Here is a 26,385-nt window from a genome sequence, read left to right as displayed (position 1 = left end):
TGCTGAGGGTGCAGTCCACACCATCCTCCAGATCATTAATGAAGATATTGGACAAAACCGGCCCCAGGACCGACCCTTGGGGCACTCTGCTTGATTTTTGGGGCACTCCACTTCAGTTTTGAATAGCCAGTCACCAAGCACTGATGGCTAGATATGATTGCCTGAACTATTCTAAATTCACAGACTTTATTCCACAAGAGGATAGAGCCCAGTTTCAGGCTCTCGTTGAGGAAGGCAAGTTGGTTGCCAAGACTGCTTTTCAGTCAGTGGTGGATGCAGTAGGTACATCTTCTAGGGCAATGTCTACTGCTATTGTGCTGTGAATCATCTCTCTACGCGTCAGGGTTTCTCAGGGAGGTCAAGAACCATTCTGGAGGATCTGCCTTTCGATGAAACTCATCTGTTCAACCAGAAAACAGAGATGAGTCTACATACTTTAAAGGACTCCAGGGCCACTCTCTGCTCCCTGGGAATATATACACCTGCGCTGAAGAGAGATTTCCGCAGCAACCATACAAACCTAGGCCAGTGGCTCAACAATTTTACCATCAATGATCTTATGAGGCACCTGTAAAAGGCAAAGGGTTCAGAAGTCCCATTTCCCTGTACCTTCTGTGGCAAAATTATCATCCTGATCCCAGCCTCCATCAAAATGATGATGCCAGTACCTTCCAATTTGTGCACATCTTTGTGACTTTGAGAGTCATCTAGCACTCTTTTTCCACCTCTGGAAGTAACAACGGACAAGTGGGTAGTAATCATCTATTCTGGCTATGCAATCGAATTTATCTCCCTTGCTCCTCTAAACTCCCAACTCCACTCCTTTTCAGGGGCTATTCTCATGAGGAGATTCTCAAACAAGAAGTAGAATCCCTCTTGCAGGAAGGAACAATAGAACAGATACCGCTTCAGTGCCAACCTTTGATATGAAGGATGAGTATTTTTCATGTGGACATTCACCTCGCTCACAAACACTTCCTCCGATTCATGGTGGGCCCAGACCATTTTCGATAGAGTTCTCCCATTCAGCCTTGCTCCTCTCTTCTCCTCCCCTCCCCCCCCGGCCAGGTCTTTTCGTGGTGGCTTCGCAGTCTTTCCCTATCTTGGTGAGTGGCTTCTTTGTTGCCAGGATACATCAAGAAGCTCACAAAGCCATTTTGTCAGCATTCCAAGTCCTCTCTTCCTAGGAGTCAGCATAAATTTGGAAAAATCTGTTCTTACTCCAGTGCAGACTTTAGAATTCATGGTGTATCCCTAAATTAAATCATGGCAAAGGCCTATCTGCCCAGAAACTGATTCCACATGATGAACACCTTCATAGATCAGCTTACGAGCCCTCGAACACCAATTAGAATTTCTTTCTCTCCTGGGACATATGGCTTCAAGTACGTATGTCACGCTATTTGCCAGACTGTCTTCATTGTCTGAAAGCATGGCTTTAGGCAGTGTACTCACCAAGCAAACAATCCAGGAATGCCATAGTAACTGTGTCCAGCAAAGTAACTTCATCTGTACTATGGTATGCAATCACTATGGATTTGTCCCGTTTAGCACAGGGCATTTGGACTTCCTGAGAGACCAGGATGCACATCAACATTAAAATGCTGTCCAACTCTCAGCAGACGCTTTGCTAGCGACCACGAGTGGGAGTTGCACAATTCAGTAGTAGACAGTATTTTTGCTCTCTGGGGAATCCCCACAAGAGATCTGTTTGCCTCTCCAAAGAACAAAGTGCAACATATCCTGCTCCAGAAGGATTCTGAAGTCTTCACTCTCAGGGCAACACTTTCTTCCTCCTGTGGTCAGACCATCTGAACTATGCCTTTCCTCCCTTACCACTCCTACCTCGGGTCTTACAGAAAATTCGTCAAGATAAGGCACGAGTCATCCTCCCCACCCCCAACTGGCCCAGACAGTTTTGGCACCCAAATTCTACTCCTGTCATCTTGGTTGCCAATTAACATGCAGTCCTTTTTAAATCTCCTGACTCAGTGGAAAGACAGATTCAAGCATCCCAACCACTCCATCTCAGCACTTTGGTTTTTGGATGTACATCAACTCTAGAATATTCTTGTTCTGAATCTCTGTGCAAAACGTTGTTACTAATAGTAGAAAAGATTCCACTAGAAAATGCTGTGCAGTCAAGTGGAAGCATTTCTCTATCTGGGCACAACAAAAACTTAGTCCAGCATGCAGCCTCTGGAGATATCTTCTTTCACTCAGAACAATGGGTCTTTCCATCAACTCTTTATGGGTTCATATGGCAGAAATCAGGGCATACTACCCCTTTTCATGTGATTATCCTGTTTTCACTTGCCCACAGAGTACCAGATTCTGGAAGGCCCTAATCAGAACCTTTCCGCCAGTAAGAAAACCTATTCCACAATGGGACTTAAACCTTGTTCTTACGGTGTTCACTAAGCTTCCCTTTGAACCACTGTTTATATGTTTCATGGCTTTCCTATCTATGAATGTTGCATTCCTGGGGGCCATCACCTCAGCCAGGAAGGAGAGTGAGTTTGGAGCACTGATGACAAATGTACCTTACACTGTATTCCATAGAGACAAGGCCTCATTGTGTTGACACTCTAAATTCACCCCCAGAATAGTTTTTCAGAACTAGTCAATTAAATTACTTGTGATTTTTTCCAAAAAGTCCACACAACTGAAGAAGAAAGGAGATTTAATTCCCTCGACATGCGATAAGCCTTAGCCTTTTGCCTACAAAGCCAATCCGACAATCTCTGATTGTTTATTGCCATACTGGAAAGAGTTTGAGGTGAAGCTATATTCTCTCAGAGGATCTCTAAATGGAGAGCAGACCAATGGACATGGCTTTCAAGAATTCTCCAACTCCGGGTGCATGGAACGCATGCATACTTATGTAGAATTTCAATAGAGACGACACATCTCAAAGAACCTCCAGTTACAAAGTAAGTAACTTCTATTTTCCTGATCTTTTTCTCAACTCCCAATCGATTTCTCAACTTTGAGTGAATTAATCAACATGAAGAGAATTTTCGTTCTCTGCTTGAAAAAGAGGCTACTGCTGTCAAGTTTAGTGCTGGTTTAGCACTTCATTAAATTCTGATTCCAGGTGCTTAGTTAGTGACTTCCACCAATTCAGTCATGTGACTTTCTTTAAAATATCATCAGTAAACGTGCCGCTTGAATGGTTCACCTCTAGCCCTGAGATTTATTATGGTTGGCATGACTGATGAGTTATTTAGATGTCCATTAGTCATAGCAGCAGCATCTTCTTTAGCAATTGAGCATTTACCCTGGTACTTTGGGTTGGAAATATTGGCAAAGATATGTGGAGGTGTAAGTGCTTCTTTTCTGCCTGCAATTTACCTTCGTTGTCAGGCATTTTGTTCTTCGGTATCTCTTGAAGTTCTTTCCAAATTTCAATGGCTTCAGCAGTACAGCAGCAATCTCTCTGCAGTTTGTCCAAGGCTATGGAAATAAGTTTCAGTATATTCAGCATATCTTCTACATTTCTCTTCAGTCCCATGTTGACTACTTTGGCTGTGATAGTTCATCTATTTTGTCATGGTTTTCTTCAAAAATTGTCATCAGAATAGACCAGTTCTTCATAAATATCAAAACAGTCAACCAATGAATTCCATTGTACATCTTGGGGGAGATACTGAAGCACAGTGGTTGTTTACGGAAGTTTTAACAATTTCAACATTTTCCTTGATTTCTGGAGTTTTACTTAAGCCTTTGACTAAAAGATGCAGCAAATGAATAAGGCATACGTAAGTTTCAGGTTCTCTCCATTATCATAGTCTAGATCAGGGGTCGGCAACGTTTCGCACGCGGCTTGCCAGGGTAAGCACCCTGGCGGGCCGGGCCAGTTTTATTTACCTGCTGACGCGGCAGGTTCGGCCGATCGCGGCCCCCACTGGCCGCGGTTCGNTCTTAACCAATCGGTGCTTCAGTTTCCCCATCTGAAAATGGACATGATGATACTTACCACATTTCTAAGATGCTTTTCAGTCTCAAGGAAAGTTCTTTACTTGTTTGTAAGTGTCAATTCATTATTACTAGTTGTTAAAATATGCAGTGATTCTCTCAGGATAATCTTTGGGACAGGACCAGCTAAAATTTAGAAATCATCCAGCCAACTAATTTCTTAACATGAAAATGGCAACTACAAAAAAGCCAACCAAAATGTTGCAGTAGACACTTTTTTGTTTGTACAGTACTTTGAAGAAGTAAAGCACACTAAGTACTACTATTTAATAGAAAATTAACCACAGGTACATTTGCAAGAAGCATAGTATTTCAATCAGAATGTGGAGTACAATGTACAGCAATACACACACACACACACACACGTACGTATCATACCAAATCCTCCATTGGTGTAAATTGGTGGAGTTGAATTTCAGTGAAACTATGCTGATTTACACCTGTGGAGGATTTGGTCCATCTCTACCCCATTCAGACCCCACGGGCTAACACAGATATCAAACCACAATTAAAAAGGAGACAGCATCAAAATAGCAGTATAAGGGGTATGGAGGAGGTGTCTTCAATTGTATGTCTAGATCCGGGGTCAGCAACGTTTGGCACGTGGCTCGCCAGGGTAAGCACCCTGGCGGGCCGGGCCAGTTTTATTTACCTGCTGACGCGGCAGGTTCAGCCGATCGTGGCCCCCACTGGCTGCGGTTCGCCGTCCCGGGCCAATGAGGGCGGCGGGAAGTGGAGCGGGCGAGCGATGTGCTGGCTGCGGCTTCTCGCCGCCCCCATTGGCCCGGGACGGCAAACCGCGGCCAGTGGGGGCCGCGATCGGCTGAACCTGCCGCGTCAGCAGGTAAATAAAACTGGCCTGTCCCGCCAGGGTGTTTACCCTGGCGAGTCGCGTGCCAAACATTGCCGACCCCTGGTCTAGATTGTTTCTCTTTGCTACATTTGCAGTATTGTCTGTGACAAAGCTATGCACTTGACACTTGAATTTTGCTCACAGTTTGTTCGAGCTTTTGTTGCTGCTACTTTTAAGTATTCTGCTGTATAGGCATTTCCTGATTTGTCAGTTGTTTTTGTATGATTGACAACCCCATCTTCCGTTGTCACACTAGCATCCATTACTGACTGGATCATTGTGTACATTGCTCCATCCATCAAAATTCAGATTAAAGAATTTCCCCTTGTGTGTTTTGCACTGTCGCAGGGTAGGTCCACCTGGTCAGGGGACTGTTGAGTTGTGGGGGAATTGAAGTAGAACTGGGGGTGGAGCCCAAATAGCATAGTCTTCCCAGCCACCACAGCAGTCCTGGCTCTTAAGCCAGTGTGGCCTAATGGTGAGGGCCAGTGCAGTAGACCTTTGGTGAGGGTTCATGGGTCGATGGCCTGAGTCGCTAGGGCTACCCTTCTAGGTAGGGCAGTGTAGCCTAACGGCTGGAATCAGTAGAACTACCTTTTCTACCACGGCAGGGCAGTGCGGCCTAGTGGCCAGAGTTAATAAGCACCCTTTGCAGCAGGGCAGTGTGGGCTAGTGGCCAGAGCGGGGTGGGCAGCAGCTGGGGCAGGGATATCTGCCGCTAACTCGGTGTGGATACTTCCGAAGCCCACTGAATCAAAGCCCAGTATCTCCACTAGAGCAGAGCTTAGTCTCCCTGGGCTACTTCTTCCCCTTGTTCTGCGGCTGGTAGTCTCGGAGGTTCTGCAGTCTCTCCTCCCTCTGTGGTGTGAGAGAAATAAAGCATCTGACTAGCTGTACCCAAACAAAAAGTGAGAACTGTGTTTTTTCTCCGACAGTGGCATTGAGTGGCTGGGTTCAACTGGAGCCTCTGTGTTCTAGAGTGCCGGCAATCTCTTTGCAGGAGCCTGCAATGCAGCTCTGCTTCCTTTGGCGGTCAGCCCAGACTGAGCTGAGCTGCTCCTTTTTATATCCTGGTTCCAGCTGGAGTATGCCCATCAGGGACAAGGGGGTGTGGCCTCCTTGGTCCACAGAGTGTGATTAACCCCGGCTGAACCAGTGCGTAGTATGCCTGATCACATGCACACTGTTTAGTTTCCTTCTCATACACTGTATCCAGCACCCTTCCAGCAGTGTCTGCTCTGTCAGGTGGAGTGTAGCCTGGTTGTAATGATTGAACTATATCAATGGAATGTTTCTTCTGAACAAGACGCAAGGGAGTATTTTTTTGCATAAATGAACTGAGCAATCTGTTCGTCTGCGGAATCTTGCTGGAATTTACTGGTTCCGATTACGAACTCATCCATGGCTTTATTGGATGATGATGAAGAAAATCTTTTTTTTTTGGTACAGGTAATATACTGTAATATTTATAAAGCTTGACCTCAAAAGTAAGATGTTTCCCCCCCGATTCTTTCTTTATATAGAAAAGCAACCTTTCACTCAAGGTTTTTGATAGAGGCTCATGGATTCAGCATATGTATTTTTTTTTGTTTAAATATTTTAAGGGATTATAACAAGTTTAGTCCCTTAACATATTTTGTATTAAATTCAGATTTGACTTAAAACAGATTTGTTTTTTAAAAAATGTATTTTTTAAATACCAATTTAAAAATCTGATTTAAATAAGAAATAATAAATTTTTAACCACTCTGCTTTAGTCATGTTGAATTGGAATGTTCCCCTTTTCAAAACTTTTCTCATGGGGATGGATGAAAAAATGAGTTGATGATCTTGGTCCAATTCTTAATGGACAGTTCTCCCAAAAGGAGAAGGGGAAAAAAAGGGCGGGGAAGGGCACTTACTCCCATTTGTTGGAAGAGGGCAATGAATGAGTGGGCTTTGGAGACTCCTACCTTGCATTGATTTCAATGGAAGTTAGGAGCTTATCTACCTTTGTGGATCTGGCCCTGACTTCTCTTTTTCCTACAGTAGATTCCTCCCTGGTTATGGGTGGGGGAATGTGGAGGAAGGAAATCTGCAGTGCCACTACTTGATATATAGACAAAGGACCCCAGTCTTCAAGGCTGGCAGGCTGACACATTTATAAATAATAAAATAACTTCAAAAAGTAACAGATTTCACCATAGACATAGGAGGTTTAACTTAAATAGAGAATCACAACCACTGCTCTTTTGTTCCATCTTACTCTATTTATTACATGCATCTTTAACACATGCCCTTGTTACTGATATGTTCTAGTACCATTCAGAACACCCACCTAATTAGCCATACTTAACATATCTAAATAAAATCAATATCTATCACATTTAATCCTTCGTTAATTTGTACTATTTTGCTCATGTCTCATTACACTTTTTTGATTAGCCTTCTAAGGACACTGTGTGTCCCAACTCAAGACTATTCATTTCAAGTGGGATTAATAATAAAACTCCCCTGTACTGAAGATGTATATTATAATACCAAATTGTAACCTTTTCAAAATCTAAATTTTAAATAAAAGGCCCCTTATTTAATTATCAAACAGGTGCTGGAATGTGTTTTTATTCAAAACCATTGTCAAGTACCCTAGTGTTGCTTCTTCTAATGACTGATTAATATGAATAATGGAACATATACATACAGAATGAAATTAATTTCCTCTGCCCTAGCACAAATCCCAAGCAAACTGCCATGTAGGGGTGTTTGGAATGGACTTCAGCCCCAACCAATAGTAGCCAAAGCATGGAGCAGCTTCTCATTGTCTCTGTTGCTGTGCTTCCGGCATGTGGACTGAACAGGAGCTGTGACCGTTGCACATGCTGCCATGCAGAGATTCGTGGCCACAGGTCTATTTAATTACGGATTCAGTGGCCTTGTCCTGGCCTACCCCTGAAGTGCTTACGCATGGGTTACACAGAATAATCACTCCACTGGTTTCAGAGCGTAGAGAGTCACCCTGTTCACCTACTTTGTAGCTGCCCTTCCCCTATGCAGCAGAACAGCTGCTGCGATAACTGTTCTGCTGTGTTACCAGTTTTAAGTGGCCCCTGTTGTTATGGGTGAATTTCATCCACACTGCAGTAATGCTTTAGAGAATGATTTTCTTGCATAGATTGCCTGCTGTCAGTTGAGCATATGAAAGTTTGATTTAAAAAAACTGTTCAATAATGTCTATGAATGTTTAAAAGTTTAAATAAACATTTTCATCTTGTTTTGAGTGACACGAATAATTTTCTTAGAAGCTGTTTGCCTTTATTTTAGCAACATTGTTCCATGCACAAGCAATAGGTAGCACAGCACAGGTTTTCAAAATGATACTATTAGCCTTTTACAAATACTGATGCTTTTAAACTGGTTTCAATCAACAGCTTTGGAACAGCTATTTTCAAGGAAGAGACCCCTGTGTTGTACACGCACAGTTGTTCAGTACCAAGGAACAACCACGTCATGTATATATTTCAGTGATCTGATTTCCTGGAAGACTTGAGGAAGGCAAACTGTGTGGAAATTTTGGCTCTATTGTTACGCCTCCAGAGATAAGATTTCTGAAATTAATTTATGAAGTGACTCTTTTTTAACTGGTGTTGAAGAAATGTGGGTGTATGGTGCTGGTGGCATCTCTCTTTAAAATTAGCCATTTGGGCAAGCTGGCTTTTGTTAAAGGGGCCACCAAGCACTTAAAGCCCCAAATTAAATTTGCCATTCTTAAAAGTGAAGTGGGTTGTGATTTACATCCCAGGAGAGTGAACACTTCCATTTATTCACAGACAGGATGTGGGGTGTAGATCCTCAAGTTTCCCAATGCTATTTGCCATTGTGTCCCAACACTAACCTGGGGCGAACACCATTAAGGGCGAGAGGGGAATTCACTCTTTATGATCCATTCAGACTTCATTGTGTCAGTTGAAACTATGGCCAACAATGTAATGCGAGTCTAATGTATTGGTGGCTTTTGTGATACAGACCTCTGTCCATTGGGAACTAGTCTAAGACCCTAAACTAATTTCATATAAGCCAGCAGTCAGCCATTGGATAGCAACACATTTAATTTGTTAGCAGTTTGAGGCATATCTGAACGTGTGACCTACAATTGAAAGGATCTTTATGCCATTATTGATCCCTGAATCCCTTTCATCAAGGTTGCCTCATTTTTATGCCTGAATCTATGGCTTGCCAGGAGCATGAGAATCACATAACTTGTGTATGCACTTACATATTTTTATTATTAAAAATAAACAGAACCATCAAATGTGCTTGAACTTGAAATTCGTTGTTAGATTAACTGAAAATACTTGTTATGAATGCCAATTTGAGAGAAATTAAAATGTAAACAAACAACGTAAGTGAAAAATAGATTCCACTTTAAAGTTTTTCAGATCTAATAAATATAAGATGCAATTAGTTACATAGGTAAGAACATGTTTATTTAATGAGTTCCAACCTAAGTCTCCTTTCAAGCTTGATTTTTGTTTCACTGCATTTATTACATGAAATTCTTTTTTTTTTTTTTTTTTTCATTTTAAGCATCAGTTAGGGTAAATTCTCAACCTTTGTATTAGACTAACTCTTATTTTATAATTATAGAATCTAAATTACTGAATTTCATGTATTTGTCTTTGACGACAAATCTTCATTCTGGAGTGGGGTCTGCCAAGATTGAATGCCTTACCTCGCATGTTGGGGTACAGAGACCCTCTATCAAATTGCCATAGCATTCTTTGCCATTCATATGGAGTGCAAATGGCAAATACCCCACAGTGTATGCAGATCTATGCAACTAAGTACAACTTTCCAAGTGAAGACCAGGAATAGATTATGTGTGACTATGGAAATGTCTATAAAAATGATTCACTGGAAGATTTTTAGTTATATTGTGCCCGTAAAAAAATTATTTTAATTCTTCTACAAGGAAGGGTCTTGTATGTAGTAGTTTTCGTCTCATTGGTTCTACTCCTTTACCAATCTATTCAGTAGAACCTGAGTTATGAACACCTCTAATAGATGTTGTTCGTAACTCTGAACAAAATGTTATGGTGGTTCTTTCAAAAGTTTACAACTGAACATAAACTTAATACAGCTTTGAAACTTTACTATTTAAAGAAAAATGCTGCTTTTAATGATCTTAATTTAAATGAAACCAGCACAGAAATAGTTTCCTTACTTTGTCAATTCTGTATTTTATACTTTCCCTTTATATTTTTTTTTAGTAGTTTACATTTAACACAGTCTCTGCTGCGGCCTGATTGCATACGTCTAGTTCAATGGTTACCAGATTGGGGTTAGTTAACCCCTGGGGGTTCACGAAATGTTACAGGGGATTCTTGGGAAAAAATTCCCTAATGGCGGCCAGAGCTGTCCCTAGGGACCCCGGGCAGCATGGGGCCAGCAGCCCCTGGACTTCCAAGAGCTAAGCAGATCAAAGCAAGCATACCTATCACACTGAGGAGATTTAAACTTCAAGACTCCTATAAGAAATGGAAAGGGAGGTAGATATTTTTTGCAGTTTTTAAAATTAAATAGGCAGCTAGTGTTGTTTTTAAAATTATTATGAAGAACAAGTTTAAGCTTTGTTGTAATGTGCATTGTTTGTAGGGTGACCAGATGTCCTGATTTTATGGGAACCGTCCCAATTTTGGGGTCTTTTTCCTATATAGGCTCCTATTACCCCCTACTCCTGTCCCGATTTTTCACATTTGCTGTCTGGTCACCCTAATTATTTGCCTGGACTGCTCAAGACCTGAATGCTTGTGTAGAGGAACTCTTTGAATTGGTTTTTTAAATACCTTCACGCTGTTTCACATCTGATAATCCTTGATGAAACATAGGAGCCTTGTCTTCTAACAGGCTTATTCAAAGTGATACAAGTTACGAAAGTGAGATCTTGGAAGAGTGGTGCCGTTTTCATAATGTAATAAAAATACTGTAATGATAAATAATAATAAATTGTGTGTAATAAGCATGTCATGAAAACAAATTTTGTATTTCCAAGATCATGGCTTTTATAATTTATACTCAGGCATAGAGAAAATCCCTGGAAATATTCATTTCTAGGAGGGGGTTCGCGAGACTTGACATTTTAGTGAAAGGGGTTCACAGGTTGTTAATGTTTGGGAACAACTGGTCTAGTTCCAAATGAGGTGTGTGGTTAACTGGTCAGTTCATAACTCTGGTGTTTGTAACTCTGAGGTTCTAGTGTACTTCATTATTAAATATTCTCTGACACACAAACTTTTTTAAAGGCCAATTAAGTGTGAAGCAGGTTAGAAAAGCTGTATGTAAGCAGGCCTGGCAGTGTCACTCCGCAGGCAGTTTCAGACAGAGGTACTCCTTTATCTGGCCTGTCCCAGCATGTCATGTGTCATGGAGTAGTTGGGTGGGAGAGAGAGGACTTCTCCCTGAAGCTGCCTGAGGAATGGAACTACAAGACCTGCTCTACAGCTATCTTCTTTAGACAGCAAAGCACAAGTGGAGAGAATGAGCATAGACTTGACAAGCCAAAGATGGCTTGGGGGTGTGGCATTATTACAAGAGGTTTATGGTTGAGGGTGGGGTATTGGGCAGAGATGACCTCCTTGAAATACTCTGGTGGTGGTGTGAAATATGGAATGAGCAGTGATTGGTGGTTAAGGAGGATGGCGATGCCATGCATAATTCCCTATTGCTGCACTCCCTCGGACCCTCAATTAGTACTTCTAACACTCAATCGGGGTGCTCCATGCCATGTTGAAGCTGTGAAGCATTGGTTCTCTCTTTTTTGAAGATCATTGCCTGCTGCCGAGGAGGCCTGTATCTGATGGAGCTGAGGAGTTACATCACTGAAGTCAGAGTGAGGAGATGGGAATGGCTGTGGCAGACTATGGAGGAGAGAAAATGGGGGAATATTGGGAATTTGGAAGGCCATCCCTTCACTGATCCCAAGCATGGATAGGGGACACATTTCATCTTCCACAAACAGGAATCTCATTCCTGCAAGTTTTGTTGGAGCTGTTGTTCCTCAAAAAACAACCAAAGGGAGTTGTTGGAGGGAAAAACTGCTTCAGTAGTGGAGTTCATGGTGTCACTCTAGAGTTGTGTCCAGTAGCTGTTGTGCCCATCTCTGCAGGTACAGTCAGAGGAGCCAGGGAGAAGAGAACAACCGCATCTGAATATGGCTCCAGAGCAGAGCTGTGAACTCCACTGCAGAGTCAGTTACAAGCTTTTTCTCCTTGGTTATAATTGACTGTCTTAGTGTGGAGGTGTTTATCCTCCTCATCCTCCCCCAACCCATTTCCCATAAATCTTAATTAAGAGGCTAGGTCCGTTTCATCCCTGGAATAATTCTTTACTTGAGTTACTCCAGAGGTGAATTTGGCCCTGAATGTTTACATAAAGTGTAAGTTTCTGTAGGAGTTGCAATTTTCCCCATCTTTCTGGGACTTTCTTTAGACGTTTTCCCTCAAGGGTACTTTATAAGATTCCACAAGGTCATTGAGAGCTTGTGTTTGCATTTTTATCTTACCAGTGTGAAGCATCTGCTCTCCTATCCCCTGATATATCAAGTGACTTTTTTTGTTCCTATTGTTGGTTGCAGAGAAAAGTCAGGCTTGCTCGACCCTGAATAAGTTAGTAAATGCTACTACAAAGCTTCACTGTCCCTCCCTACCTTTCAGCTGAAATGTTAGGTGGCAGACTTACTTATCTCTTCAGAAGCAAAGACAATCACTTCAGATATTGAAAGAGAAATTGAAGCCACAAAAGAACACATAAGTCATCCCTGTCCATATGACCAATAGCTCTAAATTAACATTGTTTTTGAGAACTGTTTTACAGACATTTAATGTAAATGAACTGCTCTCAGAATCGGTATAACACATCTGCATGATCTTTTCCAGGACTTTGGTCAGCCAGAACTCTTACTTTGAAATTGAGCCTACTAGGGAGAGAATCAGATTCAAACAGTGCATGTCCTTTTTTTGGGGGGGGGGGGGGACATAGTCTACATGGCGTGCTGCATCAGAAGCCATTTATGTTGCATCTTTTCACGGTAGCTGAGTCCTATTGATGTTTTGCTCACACTCATTCAGCTAGTGCCAGGGGTTTGGTGGCACGGTGCTGTTGATGCACAGTTTCTTCTCCTACTCTTGAGGATGGGATGAATTTTTTTCACTGCTGAGCCATGAAATGACCACTTTGCATTTTGCAGTCTCTTTGCAGCCCTATTACTCAAGCCCTGTCTCAGCCTGAGTCACACATTTGGCTAAATCCAGCAGTTCTCAAGCTGTGGGTCGGGACCCTGTTTTAATGGGATTACCAGGGCAGACATTAGACTTGCTGAGGTCTGGGGCCAAAGCCCGAGCCCTACCGCCCAGGGCCAAAGCCCAAGCCCCACTGCCTGGGGCCAAAGCCCGAGGGCTTCAGCCCTGGACGGCGAGGCTTAGGCTTAGGCTTTGGCTTTGACTTCAGCCCTGGGCAGTGGGGCTCAGTTTACAGGCCCACCGTGTGGGGCTGAAGCCCTTGAGCTATGGCTTTGGCCCCCTCCTGCCCAGGCTGTGGGGCTCCGGAGGGGACTCAAGCTTCGGTTCCCCCTCCTGGGGTTGTGTAATAACTTTTTGTTGTCAGAAGGGGATAATGGTGCAATGAAGTTTGAGAACCGCTGGGCTGAGCAGTGGGCAGGAGCTGCAGTTGTGCATTCTGGAAACTAGAGACCACCGGGGCAGATGGCTTTTGGACATCTTTGGATGCATGTGTGCTTCCTCTCTGGTTACTGACGCTGATGGATTAAAGCAGCAGCAGCAACAAAAGGAGTTGCTGGCAGTATCTGGTGAGGACAATAGGTGAGGGGTCTCAGTACTAGCCCCAAGATTCTGTCTCCCAGCTGAACCTCAGATCCCTTATCTTAGTCCCAGAGAGACCTCAGCCAGACCTTAAACCCCCAGAGACATGTCCTGCTTCTCCACTGGGAGTGCCTCCTTCCAATCCCCAGGCCTTCAAAGAGATCCCAGCTGGACCCCAAACAATTGCCCTCCAGGCAGAATCTCGCTTCCCAGACAGACCCTAGCTCCCCTCCCAGATGTCTTCTATCAACCTACACTGGTTCTCCCAGATGTCTCAGCCCCTCCCTAACCCAGAAAGAACCCAGCAACACCTAGACAGCAGACATGCACTTCAGCTACCCCAGACACTGTCCAACAGCACTCCCCCTACCCTACCCGAGCACCCCGCACTCCAGAGCCACACTCTGTCTGGATCGGCTTGAGTTTGATGCTTCTCTTCTGGACTAGTGCTTTTCTTGTTTTAGGGAGCAATTTTGTGTCAGTTGAATCTCTGTATAATACACTGCAGGTTTCATTTTACACTTTCATGCTGGTGTGATTGGAACTGGCTGCCTCGCCTGTGAAGCTGGCTCCAGGATTCGGTAGGAGCGTAGACAACCACACAGATTCCCTCTTTATGCTTGGTATACTATAGAGAAAAAATGTCACCTCAATCACAAAATAGCTTCATCTGGTGTCTCATCAAGGCAAAAGCCCTGTGACAGCCGTTTTTGCAGGTGCAAGTCAGACTTATTTTTTCCCCAAGAAATACCCTAAACATTTTACAGGGTCCTAAGTTACATATATAAATTGATGTGCAGTCACTTGATGGATTTATATAGCTCCTTTCTTTAATTTTTTTTTTAATTTGAGTTACACATTTGGTATAAATCCAAGGAATAACACTTAACATTCAGGTTTCAGAGTAGCAACCGTGTTAGTCTGTATCCGCAAAAAGAACAGGAGTACTTGTGGCACCTTAGAGTCTAACACATTTATTTGAGCATAAGCTTTCATGGGCTACAGCCCATTTCAATTGATCCAGCATATCTGTTACCCTGCCTCTGGCAGGGCCCAGTACCTGATACTGCGGAGACAGGGGAGTGCACCTTGTGAATTGCACAAGGCTGCATGAATGGGGAAAAAGAATTTCCTGACTCATGCAAGTGATCATCTTATGCAGGGCCGGCTCCAGGCACCAGCTTCTCAAGCAGGTGGTTGGGGTGGCCCTCTGGAGAGGGGTGGCACGTCCAGGTTTTCGGTGGCAATTCGGCAGACGGTCCCTCACTCCGCCTGGGAGCGAAGGACCTCCCGCCGAATTGCCGCTGCAGATCGCGATCGCGGCTTTTTTGTTTTGTTTTGTTTTGGCTGCTTGAGGCGGCCAAAACCCTGGAGCTGGCCCTGATCTTATGCACAGAACATGATATTTCATTACTATTTTAGCATGTAAAATTAGAAATGTTATGCACAAATTAACTTTCCCCCTTTGCACCTCCAGCTACAACATGTGATTCTTATCTCATTAATTTGGGCCAGCAACTATCTGCTTTTACTGATATTGCATAGTACATTACAACTTAAATGGCTCTGTACCTTGAAGGATCATGAAAATCAATTTTTATTTCCTTCTTTAAAAAAATGATTTTAGCCTATTGCTACAACACCACCACGTCCTGGATGGAAGGAAGAGTTGTTAAGCCAAAGCAGCAGTGGGACCCAGATTTCAACTGCCAGCGGGATCTCCTTGGGAGAAGCAATCCGACAGAGATCTGCCGTTAATCAGGTATTTCAAATATACATTTAGTAGATCCTTGTTTATCCAAATAGAATCAGACAAGGAGTTCACTTACCTGAAATCCAGTGTATCCAGGTGAGAGATTTGTAATGCAATTGATACATGTTGGGAATACAACTAAAGGCTGTGATCCTACAAACATTTACGCATGTTCTTAATTTCACATAATGTTAGTGGTCCCATTGAAACATGGTCCTTTTCATTGTGTAAAATGTAGCACATGCATAAATATTTGCAGGGTAGAGACCCAGTTTTGGCTATTGGGGGTTTTCTGATGAGAAAATGGTTGATTTTTAGTTGTCTTAAATTAGTTTGTAAATTCTTCATGTCAAGCACGATGGTTTTTAAGTGTTGAGTGCCTAGTACAATCTTGATTGGTGCCTCCGGATGTTCCACAATACAAATAATGAGAAAATTAGTTTCCTTACTTACAGCTTTTATTTCTCAGAAAGGGGGGCATCCACTGGTCTAAATATTACTTTAGGGTTAGACTTACTCGTTCTACCACAATGGAATCAACTTCGTTTTTTTCCTCTCTGCTTCTTTTCTTGTTTGAGTTCAGACTTTTGCTGGTGGATTGATGTAGCAACACACTTTAATGCCATATCATAACTTCCAAAGAACTACATGCACTAGTAGAAAACCAGTTAATAAAACTATAATAAATTATAAGATGAATAACACCAAAAAAATCTTAATTTTTATCAGGGTCATTTTGATTGATAAGGCAAATCTGTAATTTTACTTTATTAAAATAAATTACTCAGTAGATTAGCCTAATGCTTCTATTAGAGAAGGTCTGGGGAGTATTCCATTAAAACACAGCAGTGTCTTAAATATCTCTGTCAAGTCCCTATTTTAAATTTAAAAATAAAACACTAATTTTGCAAAAGCAATAATTTTTTTCTAAAGTTTGCCATTAGAGGTATGATATAGATAGCCATCAAAAAATATTTTTTCCTACTGAGTTGATTTGTGCATATATCAGTCATGATCCTACAGATGTCGAAAGTGGCTTTGGAGTTTCAGATAGATCAGGTGATGACCAGCTCACACAAATGAGAGATCGTGTGTAATTTTTTTTATTACAGAGCTGGCTGTTTGTTTCATGCAGCATATTACAAGAAAAGCTGTTTTATCTGGCACTTCACCTACCAGAAAGCTCTGTAAACTGGCATTTCTGATCTTAATTGAAATTCCAGTTTATAGTCCGGTTGGCACAGGGCCGGCAGGGGGTTGGGGCACGGGAGGGGATGTGGAGCGCTGGCTCTGGGAGGGAGTTTAGGTGTGGGAGGGGGCTAGGGGCAGCTGGTTTGGGCACGGGATGGGGTGCAGGCTGACGGATCTGGGGGGCGCTCACCTCAGGCAACTCCACGCAAGTGGCGACCTGTCCCAGCTGTTTCTAGGCAGAGGCGCGGCAGGTGGCTTTGCATGCAGTCTCCGCCCACAGGTGCTGCCCCCGCAGCTCCCAAGGCTATGGTTTCCAGTCAATGGGTGCTGCGGAGCTAGCGCTTGGGGTGGGACAGGGGCAGCGTGCGGAGTTGCCTGCTGTGCCTCCACCTAGGAGCAGTGGGACAGGTTGCTGCTTGCGGGGAGCCGCCCGAGGTGAGCGCCCCCCAAATCCAGCACCCTGCACCCCTCCCCGCACCCCAACCCACTGCCCGAGCCCCCTCCTTGCACCCAAACTCCCTCCCAGAGCCTGCGTCAGAACCCCAGCCCCGCACCTCCTCCCGCACCCAAACTCCTTCCCTCTTAAATTAACCAGCATTTTTCACTTACTGGCACCCCGCCCTCCCCCCCCATTTCCCCAACATGCCAGATGAAAAATACTACAGTAAAAGCTGTTTTCTTAGCAAAGCCATAGAGGGATCCAGGTGGGGGAGGTTTTTTGTTGACTCTCTGTGACATACCCAGTGTACAGTCTAGATGAATGAGTAGCTGTGTCTGCCCTGCCCTCTAAACTGGGGTGCCCTTTACATGGCTTTGCTGCTGTAGCCTCCAGTCTGGATTACTCACAAACAGCCTCCAGCATTCAAGTCACTCCCAGCCATGTCAGAGTGTGTGCTGTAGCCACACCTTGGTTCTTACCAGCTTTGGTTATATTATGGGGTGACCCGAACACACCCCCAGTCCTAGATTTCCCCCCAGCAATGTATGTGCTGTATTGCCTAGCCCTCTTCTGGACAATACAAATTCATATGAAGTCCATATTTCTTTAATTGAAATAATATGCACTCTTTGTTACCCCAAATTGAGTTTCCCAAACACTTCCATTCAAACACACTTGGTTAGATAAAACACTAAACCAAATTTATGAACTATAAAGAGATTTTAAGTGAATACAAGTAATAAGACATAAAAGTCAGAATTGGTTACAAGAAAAATAAAGATAAAATGCATCTAGTGCCTAACTTAACAAACTGAAAGCAAAGTTTTCTCACTACATGCTCTCACCAATTTGACCAGATGTCTTCCCCAGTTCAATGACTACTTCCTTTGTTCCTTCTGGTGTAGTGAATCAGTCGGCAGAGAGGGAGACGGTGCCTTAGGGTGTTTGCCCCCCTTTTTATAGTGTCAACCCTTCCTCTCCCCCCCCCGCCCCCCCACCTGCATCCCAATCCCTTGGAAAACATTTCCAGCTGAGATTCACGAGACAGAGTCTATGGGAAGGAATGTTCTCTCCTGTTTTTCCTCACCTGTTGAAGCTTCTTTTGTTTCCCTTTCTGCTTGATGACTCCGTTTACTGCTTTAAATGCAAATTAAGCAGAGCGTACATTCCTGTTTGAGACAGACCTGTTTGCCAACTTAAGTTTGGAACATGTGTTAAGATCACGATATAGTGGAATCTTATAACTTCACAGTGTTGCCACACACATTTTATCAGGACAGTATTGCCCAGCAAATAAGGAGTTTTCAGATGATATTTTATTAGGCATTCTTTGTACAAAGATTATTGCAGCACTTTGATGTGTGTGGACATGGGTACATTCAGTCACACTCCATCATTCCATTTCCTCCTCCTGGTGAAAAGGGATGGAATTATTTTTTCTTGCAATTACTTTGAGCCCAAAATAATGGCTCTTGAATCAGCCTTGGGAACATGGAAAAGTACAACACTGAAAACATCCAATTATCATGTAGCAATGTGGGCACCCAGACTTCAAAATGAAACTTGACGTGCAAAGTAATTGCAAGTGATGCATGACTTATTGATTGTGCCCCAATACAATGATGATAAAACCAGTTAAAACATTTTGCACGTGGTTTGGATGTAGTGTTCTTCACAGGGTTTCACTGCAGTTTTTCTAACTCATACCACTGATATGACTGACTGCCTGGTAGCACAAGAAGAACCTGTGATGATATCTTTACATGTCTATTTTATTTTCAAATGGGAGGTCATCGAGCACCCTCATCTGTGTCCTTCCTTTATTGCCTTCCTAAAGACCCTCTATTAGTAGATCCATCCTCACAGCCACAGGTTGCTTAAGAGCAGTACATGGTGGTCCCTCCTATGGTAAGTTGGGATCCCAAATTTGGATTCTTTATGTGACAATGTCTTCTGCTGCAACTAGATTGTCAGACTAGTCTCAAATAATCAGATTTGCATATTAGCAGAAAAGTTTGCTTCAATTCAATGCGTGTAACTGGGTTACTTTCAGTACTTGGGCCCAATAGAGTTTGTTCATGTGTGAATGAGAATAGTTGTAATCAGATGATGATGTAGTCATTGTGATTTTCCTTGAAGGATTAGGGCCAAATATTTATTACTGTAAAACTTACAATACAGAATTACAGTTCTTTAAAAGAATTGTTGAGTCAGTCAGAAATGCATAGGAAATGCCTGGCATAATGCCTGGCAGAATCTGGGTCAAGGGTCCTGCTTTGTATAGCAAAATGCCAACTTGAGAAAACAGCCTCTGGACATATCATTAATGTTTCAAAAAGAAGAAATAACTCTGAGTAAATTGAGTCTGGAGATTATATTCCCTTTACTGACTATGTGTTCAATTCAGGTTAAATAAAACTCTTTATATTCTGTTACAGTTCAATGAGACATTATTTCTTCATTTATTTTAATATTTTTGCAGTTATAAATTATAAGTGCTCATATTAATGGTGCAGTGCTACTTGGTACATCACATATGACTAATAAACTTAATTCTCTGCACTGAAAACTGCTTAGTGCCCTTTCCATAATTAAATTTTGTCTGTTTAATTGCTTCCTCGATAATCCCACTGCAAGTTCTTTAAGAAATTACTTGAACTGTAACATACTTAAAATAAAAGGTGCTGCATTATGCTTAAAGGTGAACTGAAAGCCTTTGAAAATACAAAAAAGCTGTTTTAAAATTCAGTCATTAAGAAAACAAATTTTATAGAATTAAAGATACATACTTCAAAGATTATTTAAAAAGCACTCTACCTGCAAAACCCCCCCAAAGGGTAAAGATCTGTTTGCCCTTCAGCAAGTTTTTGGTACTGTACTTAGCAGTGCTGGAAGCTGTATTCATCCTGTATCATTTGACATCATCCAGGTGGTTCTTTTTGGTGGAGAGATTCAATGTGGTTTGGATTGGAGACATAATTTTGCAGTGGTGGAATTCCCTCCTTTAGGATGTCCATCAGACTTCTCAGTTGCTGTGTTCTGACCTTCAAGATCTTATTGTTTGGGTTAATGCAAAAAGGATTAGTTAAATTCCATAGAGGCAGATGCTGGGAGTGTGGGGGCTGGTTTGCTAGTATATGTCATTGGGACTGGCCTGTAATTCATACTTAATCACTTTTGATTTGATGGTGTACAGTGCCTGTGTGTCTTTTCAGTTTTTGGCACTATAATGTCTTCTGGTAGAGAACAAACAGAACCTTGTTGGAATGAATATCAGTGAACAAAAAAAAAAAACTGTTAAGAAATAGTTAAGTTTGAAAGTGTGTATCGTTGGAGTCTACCTAACAACCAGAAAAGTTTCTATTGTTGTTTTCACTTCTAAAGAAATGCAAAAAGTCTGAAAGCCTGGAAAGTAAAAGGTAACGGCTTCAGCTGCTTTGTTTGGACCATGTATTCCTTCTTCTGTCACTCTCACTCTGGCAAGTTACACTGCCCATCTAGGGAGTGTAATATTCTGGGGTGCAGTCCAGATCAGTGAGGGGTTGTCACCGCCTGACCCATAACCGTGGGTGCCTCATAATGCTTTGCTACTGTAATTCCCAACCTAGGCCACTCACAAACAGCCTACCAGCATGTAGGTCACACTCGGAGTGTCTGTGCATAGTTGCAGCTCTGACCTCAGCAGCTTATCAGCAACACACCAGTCACGATCTGACTTCCACCAGTCTGTTTACTACTTGCAGGGTGACCTCAACACACTCCCAGTCCCGAATTTTCCCAAAAATGTGCGCTGCATTGTCCAGCCCTCTCCTGGACAGTTCAGATATTCAGGATTGTTGCTCCTGTACAAAGTAAATATTCAACAGTTTGTTACATTAACCGGAGTTATTAAACAGTTCAAACACAGCACTGGCTTGATAAGATTAAAGATGAAACAAGTTTATTAACAAAAGAAGATAGGATTTTAAGTGAATTCAAGTATAATAATTCAAGATAGAAATGACTACAAGCAAATGAAAGGGAAAACACACATCTAAAAGTCTAAAACTGAATCTAGCAAGATTTGGTCCAAGGCTTTGTTAAGATGGCCCTTCTCACCCACAGTCTTCCAGCAAGATGGTGACTGACTCCTTCCTTGGTTAGGATATCTCCCAGAGGCCCAAAGGTACTGGTGCCTTTGTCTTCTTGGGTGAAAAAGAGAGAGAGAGCTTGGTGTATTATGCCCCTTTCTTTTGTAGTCCTAGTGAATCTTTGAAGTGGATTCTTCTGAAGTTTACCTCTCAAAGCAAAGTTCATTCAAACATTGAGGAAGGCGACATGGAGTCTGGTGATTAAGGAGGCACCATTCTCTTTCTCCCCACTTGTGTTTGCTAAAATGCAAATTTGATCTGCTCTGCTTCCCCTGCTGTCTTACTGGCCCTGTTTACTACTTATATGTAAATTGAGGTAAATACACAGTACTTTGTTTAATACAGATCTGATTAACAACCTTTGGCTATGTACTGTAGTTGTAGCTGTGCAGGGCTGTTTGGTTTTGAACATGTGCTAATAACATCATACAGGGGGATTTAATAACTTTACATATAACATTGCTATATACATTTCATCATATTATTGACCAGCGAGTTATTAGTTTTCAAATGATACCTCAGAAGGCATATTTTGTACAAAGATGATTAAAGTAGTCTGTAGGATGTGAAGACAGGGGTGTTTTCAATCACAGGGGAACTTTAACTAGCCTCTAACAAGAAGGAATCCAGGTAGTTCCCCAAGGCCATATAATCTTCCATCACTTACTGTCGTCCTACCTGATTTACACTGCAAACTTAATATTGCCTTCCAATAAAATATATCCAAAACTATATGCAAGGGTCAATAACAAATTATTAGAAATTGATCTCTTCAATAAGGACTAAGATTTATAATCCCCTAGTAATTTATTTGGACCTTTTTTTTGTGTGTGTGTGTGTGTGTGTGTGTATCTATATCTATATCTATAGATATATAGATATATAGATATATATCTATATATAGATATATTTTTTTTTTTTTTCAAAATTTTATTTGGAGGCAGAGTTCAGCTTGGGTGGGTGATATTGAGTGATGAGAGACTTGTGGTAATGGGGGAAATGACTGGATACTTCAACTGTTCATTTGCAGATTTTGTAACTTTTTTTAAAAGTATTTTTGTGTAGAAAATGTATTTTGAGGGGAGAGTTAGCTGGGCTCCTTTTGAAACACATTTTCAACCTTTTAATTTTTTTTGGCAAAAGTTTTTTGGTTTACAAAATTCCCAGAATTCTTAAAATAAAAAGTGCCAATGTTGTTTAAATTGGGTTGGCATACAAGATTTGCTGGAGGGACCTTTACTTGGTCAGGTAATATGTGGCCCATCAAAGCAGGGTGCTGTCCTCTAAATGTTTGCAAATCTGTAGGAGGTATGTTGGTGGAGAGAGTTGTACCTTAGTGGAATATGGAGATGTTGGACATTGGAGAGGATTGGAGGCTTTTATCCAGATGGAAAACTTTAAGAAAACTTCTTATTCCTCTCTCCCTTGTATCCTCAGGTTTCCTGTGCACACTCAATATTTTGCTCCCCCCACTTACCTCCCACGCCTTTTCTTAAACTGTGGTCCCAGCAGTAAGGGATTGAAGGCTAAGTTCCCTGTAAGTTGCATGGCCGAGCAGCAGGCTATCAAGGGACATGCAGGCGGAGAGAGGTGCCTCTTCCCTCGGCCCCAGCCCCAAAGCTGCTGCGGCCGGGGAGAGACGCCTCTTCCCCTGGCCCTGGGCTGCTGCAGCGAGAGATGGCTGGGAGGAGTCCTCTCTCCCTGCTGCAGCCCTAGGGAAGCCTGCACCCCAAACCCCTCATCTCTGGCCCCGCTCCAGAGCCCCTCAGCCCCATCTGGAGCCCTCACCCTCACCCTCCCCGTCCCAACCCTCTACCCCAGCTCTGAGCCCCCTCCTGCACCCCAAACCCCTCATCCCCAACCCTATCCCAGGGCCCACACCCCAAGCAAGAGTCCTCACCCCCCTCACACAACAATCCTCTGCCCTAGCTCTGAGCCCCTTCTCGCACCCCAGAGCCCTCGCCCCGGCCCTGAGCCCCCTCCCACACTCCGAACCTCTCGACCCCACCCTTGCCACACATCAACTCCTTATTGGTGCACATAACAAAATTTGTTCCACACATGAATGTAAAAAATTTGAGGGAACATTAGTTGAAGGCCTTTCTTCACCCCTTTCCCTCCTCTGCAATTCATGTTGCCTTCTGTTTTAGCCCTATGGAAGGTCTGTCTTCTACCAAGTACAATGCTCATTGCACGCTTTAGTAATTATGAATGTACATTGTTGGTGACTTTTTGTCAAAGACTTCTGGTGCCTTCTCTTACCCACATTTGAAGGGTAGGACATTCACCTTGTAATCCTTGATTGTGCGGTTGGGAGATCCTTTTGAAAATGTGACATCCCAGAAGGGATTTCCTTCTATTAAAGAATCATCCTGCAAGGGAATTGACCAGCATTGACTGGTACAAGGGTCATATTTGTGTAATGCTGTTGAGTCACATTCAAAGTTTATATCCAAGTGAAGTCTGTGTTTAATGCACCAGTGATATTGCATGCTTCTGCTTACCATATTTGGATTTAACTGTCTTACTTTGGTTGGGGCCTTTATTTATACCTGAGTAGATAGGAATATATTCAAGACATTATAGAAGAACTGTCTGTTTATACTATAAAATACATTTTAATGCAATAATAATGTAAGCAGAGTCAGAATGAGCTCTACCCTGACATCTGGTGGTGAGCTGTGGAAAAGGACTTCAGAGGCTGATCTTGTTTGCCTGGGCACACCCACCCTGCCTAGCAGGATGGGCCTGCTTGCCCAAATGGTCACTTTGGCTGCTGTAGGATCCCCAGCCTCTCTCAATTCACTGGGATTTGGAACCCATGTCGCTTGCCTAGCGAGTGCTACTTAGTTGAGGGCGAGTCCCTCCGTCATAAAATGCCAAGTACAGTTCTACTGTCCTTGATTCACATAACTAGGATAACAACACTTTATTACTCCTGCCCTGATAACAAAGAGACTGGGGATCCCACAGCAGCCAAAGTGAACATTTGGGCAAGCAGTCCCATCATGCTAGGCAGGGTGGGTGTGCCCAGGCAAATGAGATCGGCCCCTGAGGTCCTTTTCCACAGCTCACCTCCAGATGTTAGGTTAGAGCTCATTCTGACTCTGCTTACAATAATACAAATAGCTTATTATTAAACTTTTGATTTTGGAAACAAAAGTAAGACTAATTAAAAATTAAAGAATTTTTCTTCCAAATTGTTTTAGGGAATGGAGTCATGGTATCAGCTTCCAGCAGAAATGGATGTCAGCCATCTAGCGGCAACATCAGGGAGGAGGCTGGGCCTGACTGATGGTGGAAATGACTTGACAGAGTTACCTACTCTGGAGGAAGGCTTGTTGACTCTGACAGAAGGGCTTGGAAGGCGGCATACAGGCGACATGGCACACACTCCGCTATTGGGTATATTGAATAATCATTTAACAAAATAAGCTTAGTTGCTTACTGAGCATTCACAATCCTTAGCATGGATTTAATTTATTACAGTTCTGATCAATGGTTTTTCGAAATAAGTCCTATGTAGCTTTGTTGTCAAGGTCCATCTTTGGAATGAAGAACCTGACCACTTGTATCTTACTTTTAGCCAGAGAACCTGTTATCTTTAGTGTTTGAACAAAGTTCCAGTCTTGGTAACTATAATTAGAAAGGCAAGGATAGTATAGTTGAGTGAACTCAGAGTTGGGGGTTCCTGACTAGATGATATAATGGTTCCTGCAGGCGTTAAAAACGTATGAGTTGTAATCCTGCTTCTGCAAGTGGCTTGCACTGTGACCTTGGGCAAGTCACTTAACCTCTTTGCCTCACTGTCTCCACTTGCAAAGAGGGAGTAATACTTAGCAAGGTAGAAGATGAAGTAGTCCAGTTTGTATAGTGTTTTGATAACGTAAACCACTAAGTGATAAGTGTATATAATCGCCTATGTAAAAAATCCTTCTCTTCTGAAGTGGATAAAGTATTCTTCATTTTCTCTGAAGTTGTTTTGCAGTGTTGTAATACGTTTCACTGGTAGGAAAAATAATCTCCATGTATAGTTTATAAAGTGTTTTTGAAACTTTCGCTGAAAGGTGCTGTATAAACATAGGTCTTTATCATGCTTCAGCTAGGTCAATGACTTAATGTTGCACAAGATTTTTATTTTCAGTTACAAAAGGCATCTGAATAATATTTATTTCTGAAGAATTTTAGCTAGAAATACCTTATCACAGTAAGACTTATTCAAATCTTTTTTATTTGAATGTATTTTTCAATTATATCAGATTCCTCTTGGATATACAGTAAAAGCTTTGTTATCCAGCATGTCAGGGGAGTGGGGGGGGGGAAGGGGGTGCCAGTAAGTCAAAAATTCCAGTTAACTAAGAGGGAGGGAGTTTGAGTGTGGGAGGGGGCTCGGGGCAGGGGGTTGGGCCGCAGGAGGGGTTTTGGGGTGCTGGATCCAGGCAGAACTCACCTCTAGTGACCAAGGCATATCCTATTGCTAGTAGCTCAGTCAGTGCACGCATGCAATCAAAGAGGCTGCTATGGTAGAAGAATGCGTTCAAATGAATTACTTAATGAATTAAACCTGTTTAGGGGGAAGCGTCCCATCAGAAATCATGCGGTGATTATGAAGGATGTAAAGGAGTACATTCAATGAAAAAAATATACCATGTGCTAGTGGGTAGAGGGAAATTTATCATGAATGGATGATGTTAAAAGAATCCACTTTTGTGATATTCCAAAGATCTAAAAGTGCTTAGTTCAGTAAAATTAGCTCTCATGGTACAAACTCAGATTGCCCTTGCCTACACGGAGAGGTTGTCTACGCTGAGAAAATGCATCATGTTAGAATATGACCTTGAGAAGCGAAAGTAAATAATGCAATGATGAACACAACTTAGCACTCATTGTCAACAAGTACGGTTTTGTTTAACATTGTATCAGTTGGTCTGGCTTAATTCTAGAGTACAGAGCTTAATTTTGATGGGATATTGAGGACTCTGGAGGTACTTTAGGAAGCAGAGAATGAAAAACGGAGTGTGTAGAAAGTGGTACAGTACACGTTAAGCAGTAGCTCAACACACAAGCTTGAATTTTCAAAATTGTTTTATTGAGGGGGAAATATTGGTTCTAACAACATTGGCTTTCTCTCTTTTTTTTTTTTTTTTTTTTTTTAAAGTATTTTGAATCTGTAACTCTGCCTTGCAGCT

The 26,385-nt window shown here is 42.4% G+C and overlaps 1 protein-coding gene across 4 annotated transcripts in view; it reads left to right on the top strand.

The window, feature by feature from the left end:
• ALMS1 (ALMS1 centrosome and basal body associated protein) overlaps positions 1 to 26,385 on the top strand; it is a 128,204-nt gene that overhangs the window by 13,975 nt on the left and 87,844 nt on the right. For all 4 annotated transcript variants that reach the window (XM_034771021.1, XM_034771019.1, XM_034771018.1 and 1 more), the window contains exons 2-3: positions 15,311 to 15,445; positions 24,406 to 24,601. In XM_034771021.1, the coding sequence (XP_034626912.1) occupies positions 15,311 to 15,445; positions 24,406 to 24,601 (331 nt within the window). The remainder of the gene's footprint in view (positions 1 to 15,310; positions 15,446 to 24,405; positions 24,602 to 26,385) is intronic.

This window comes from Trachemys scripta, chromosome 5, assembly GCF_013100865.1.
Source record: "Trachemys scripta elegans isolate TJP31775 chromosome 5, CAS_Tse_1.0, whole genome shotgun sequence".
Classification (NCBI taxonomy): domain Eukaryota; kingdom Metazoa; phylum Chordata; order Testudines; family Emydidae; genus Trachemys; species Trachemys scripta.
This window is presented reverse-complemented; position numbering and strand designations above follow the sequence as displayed.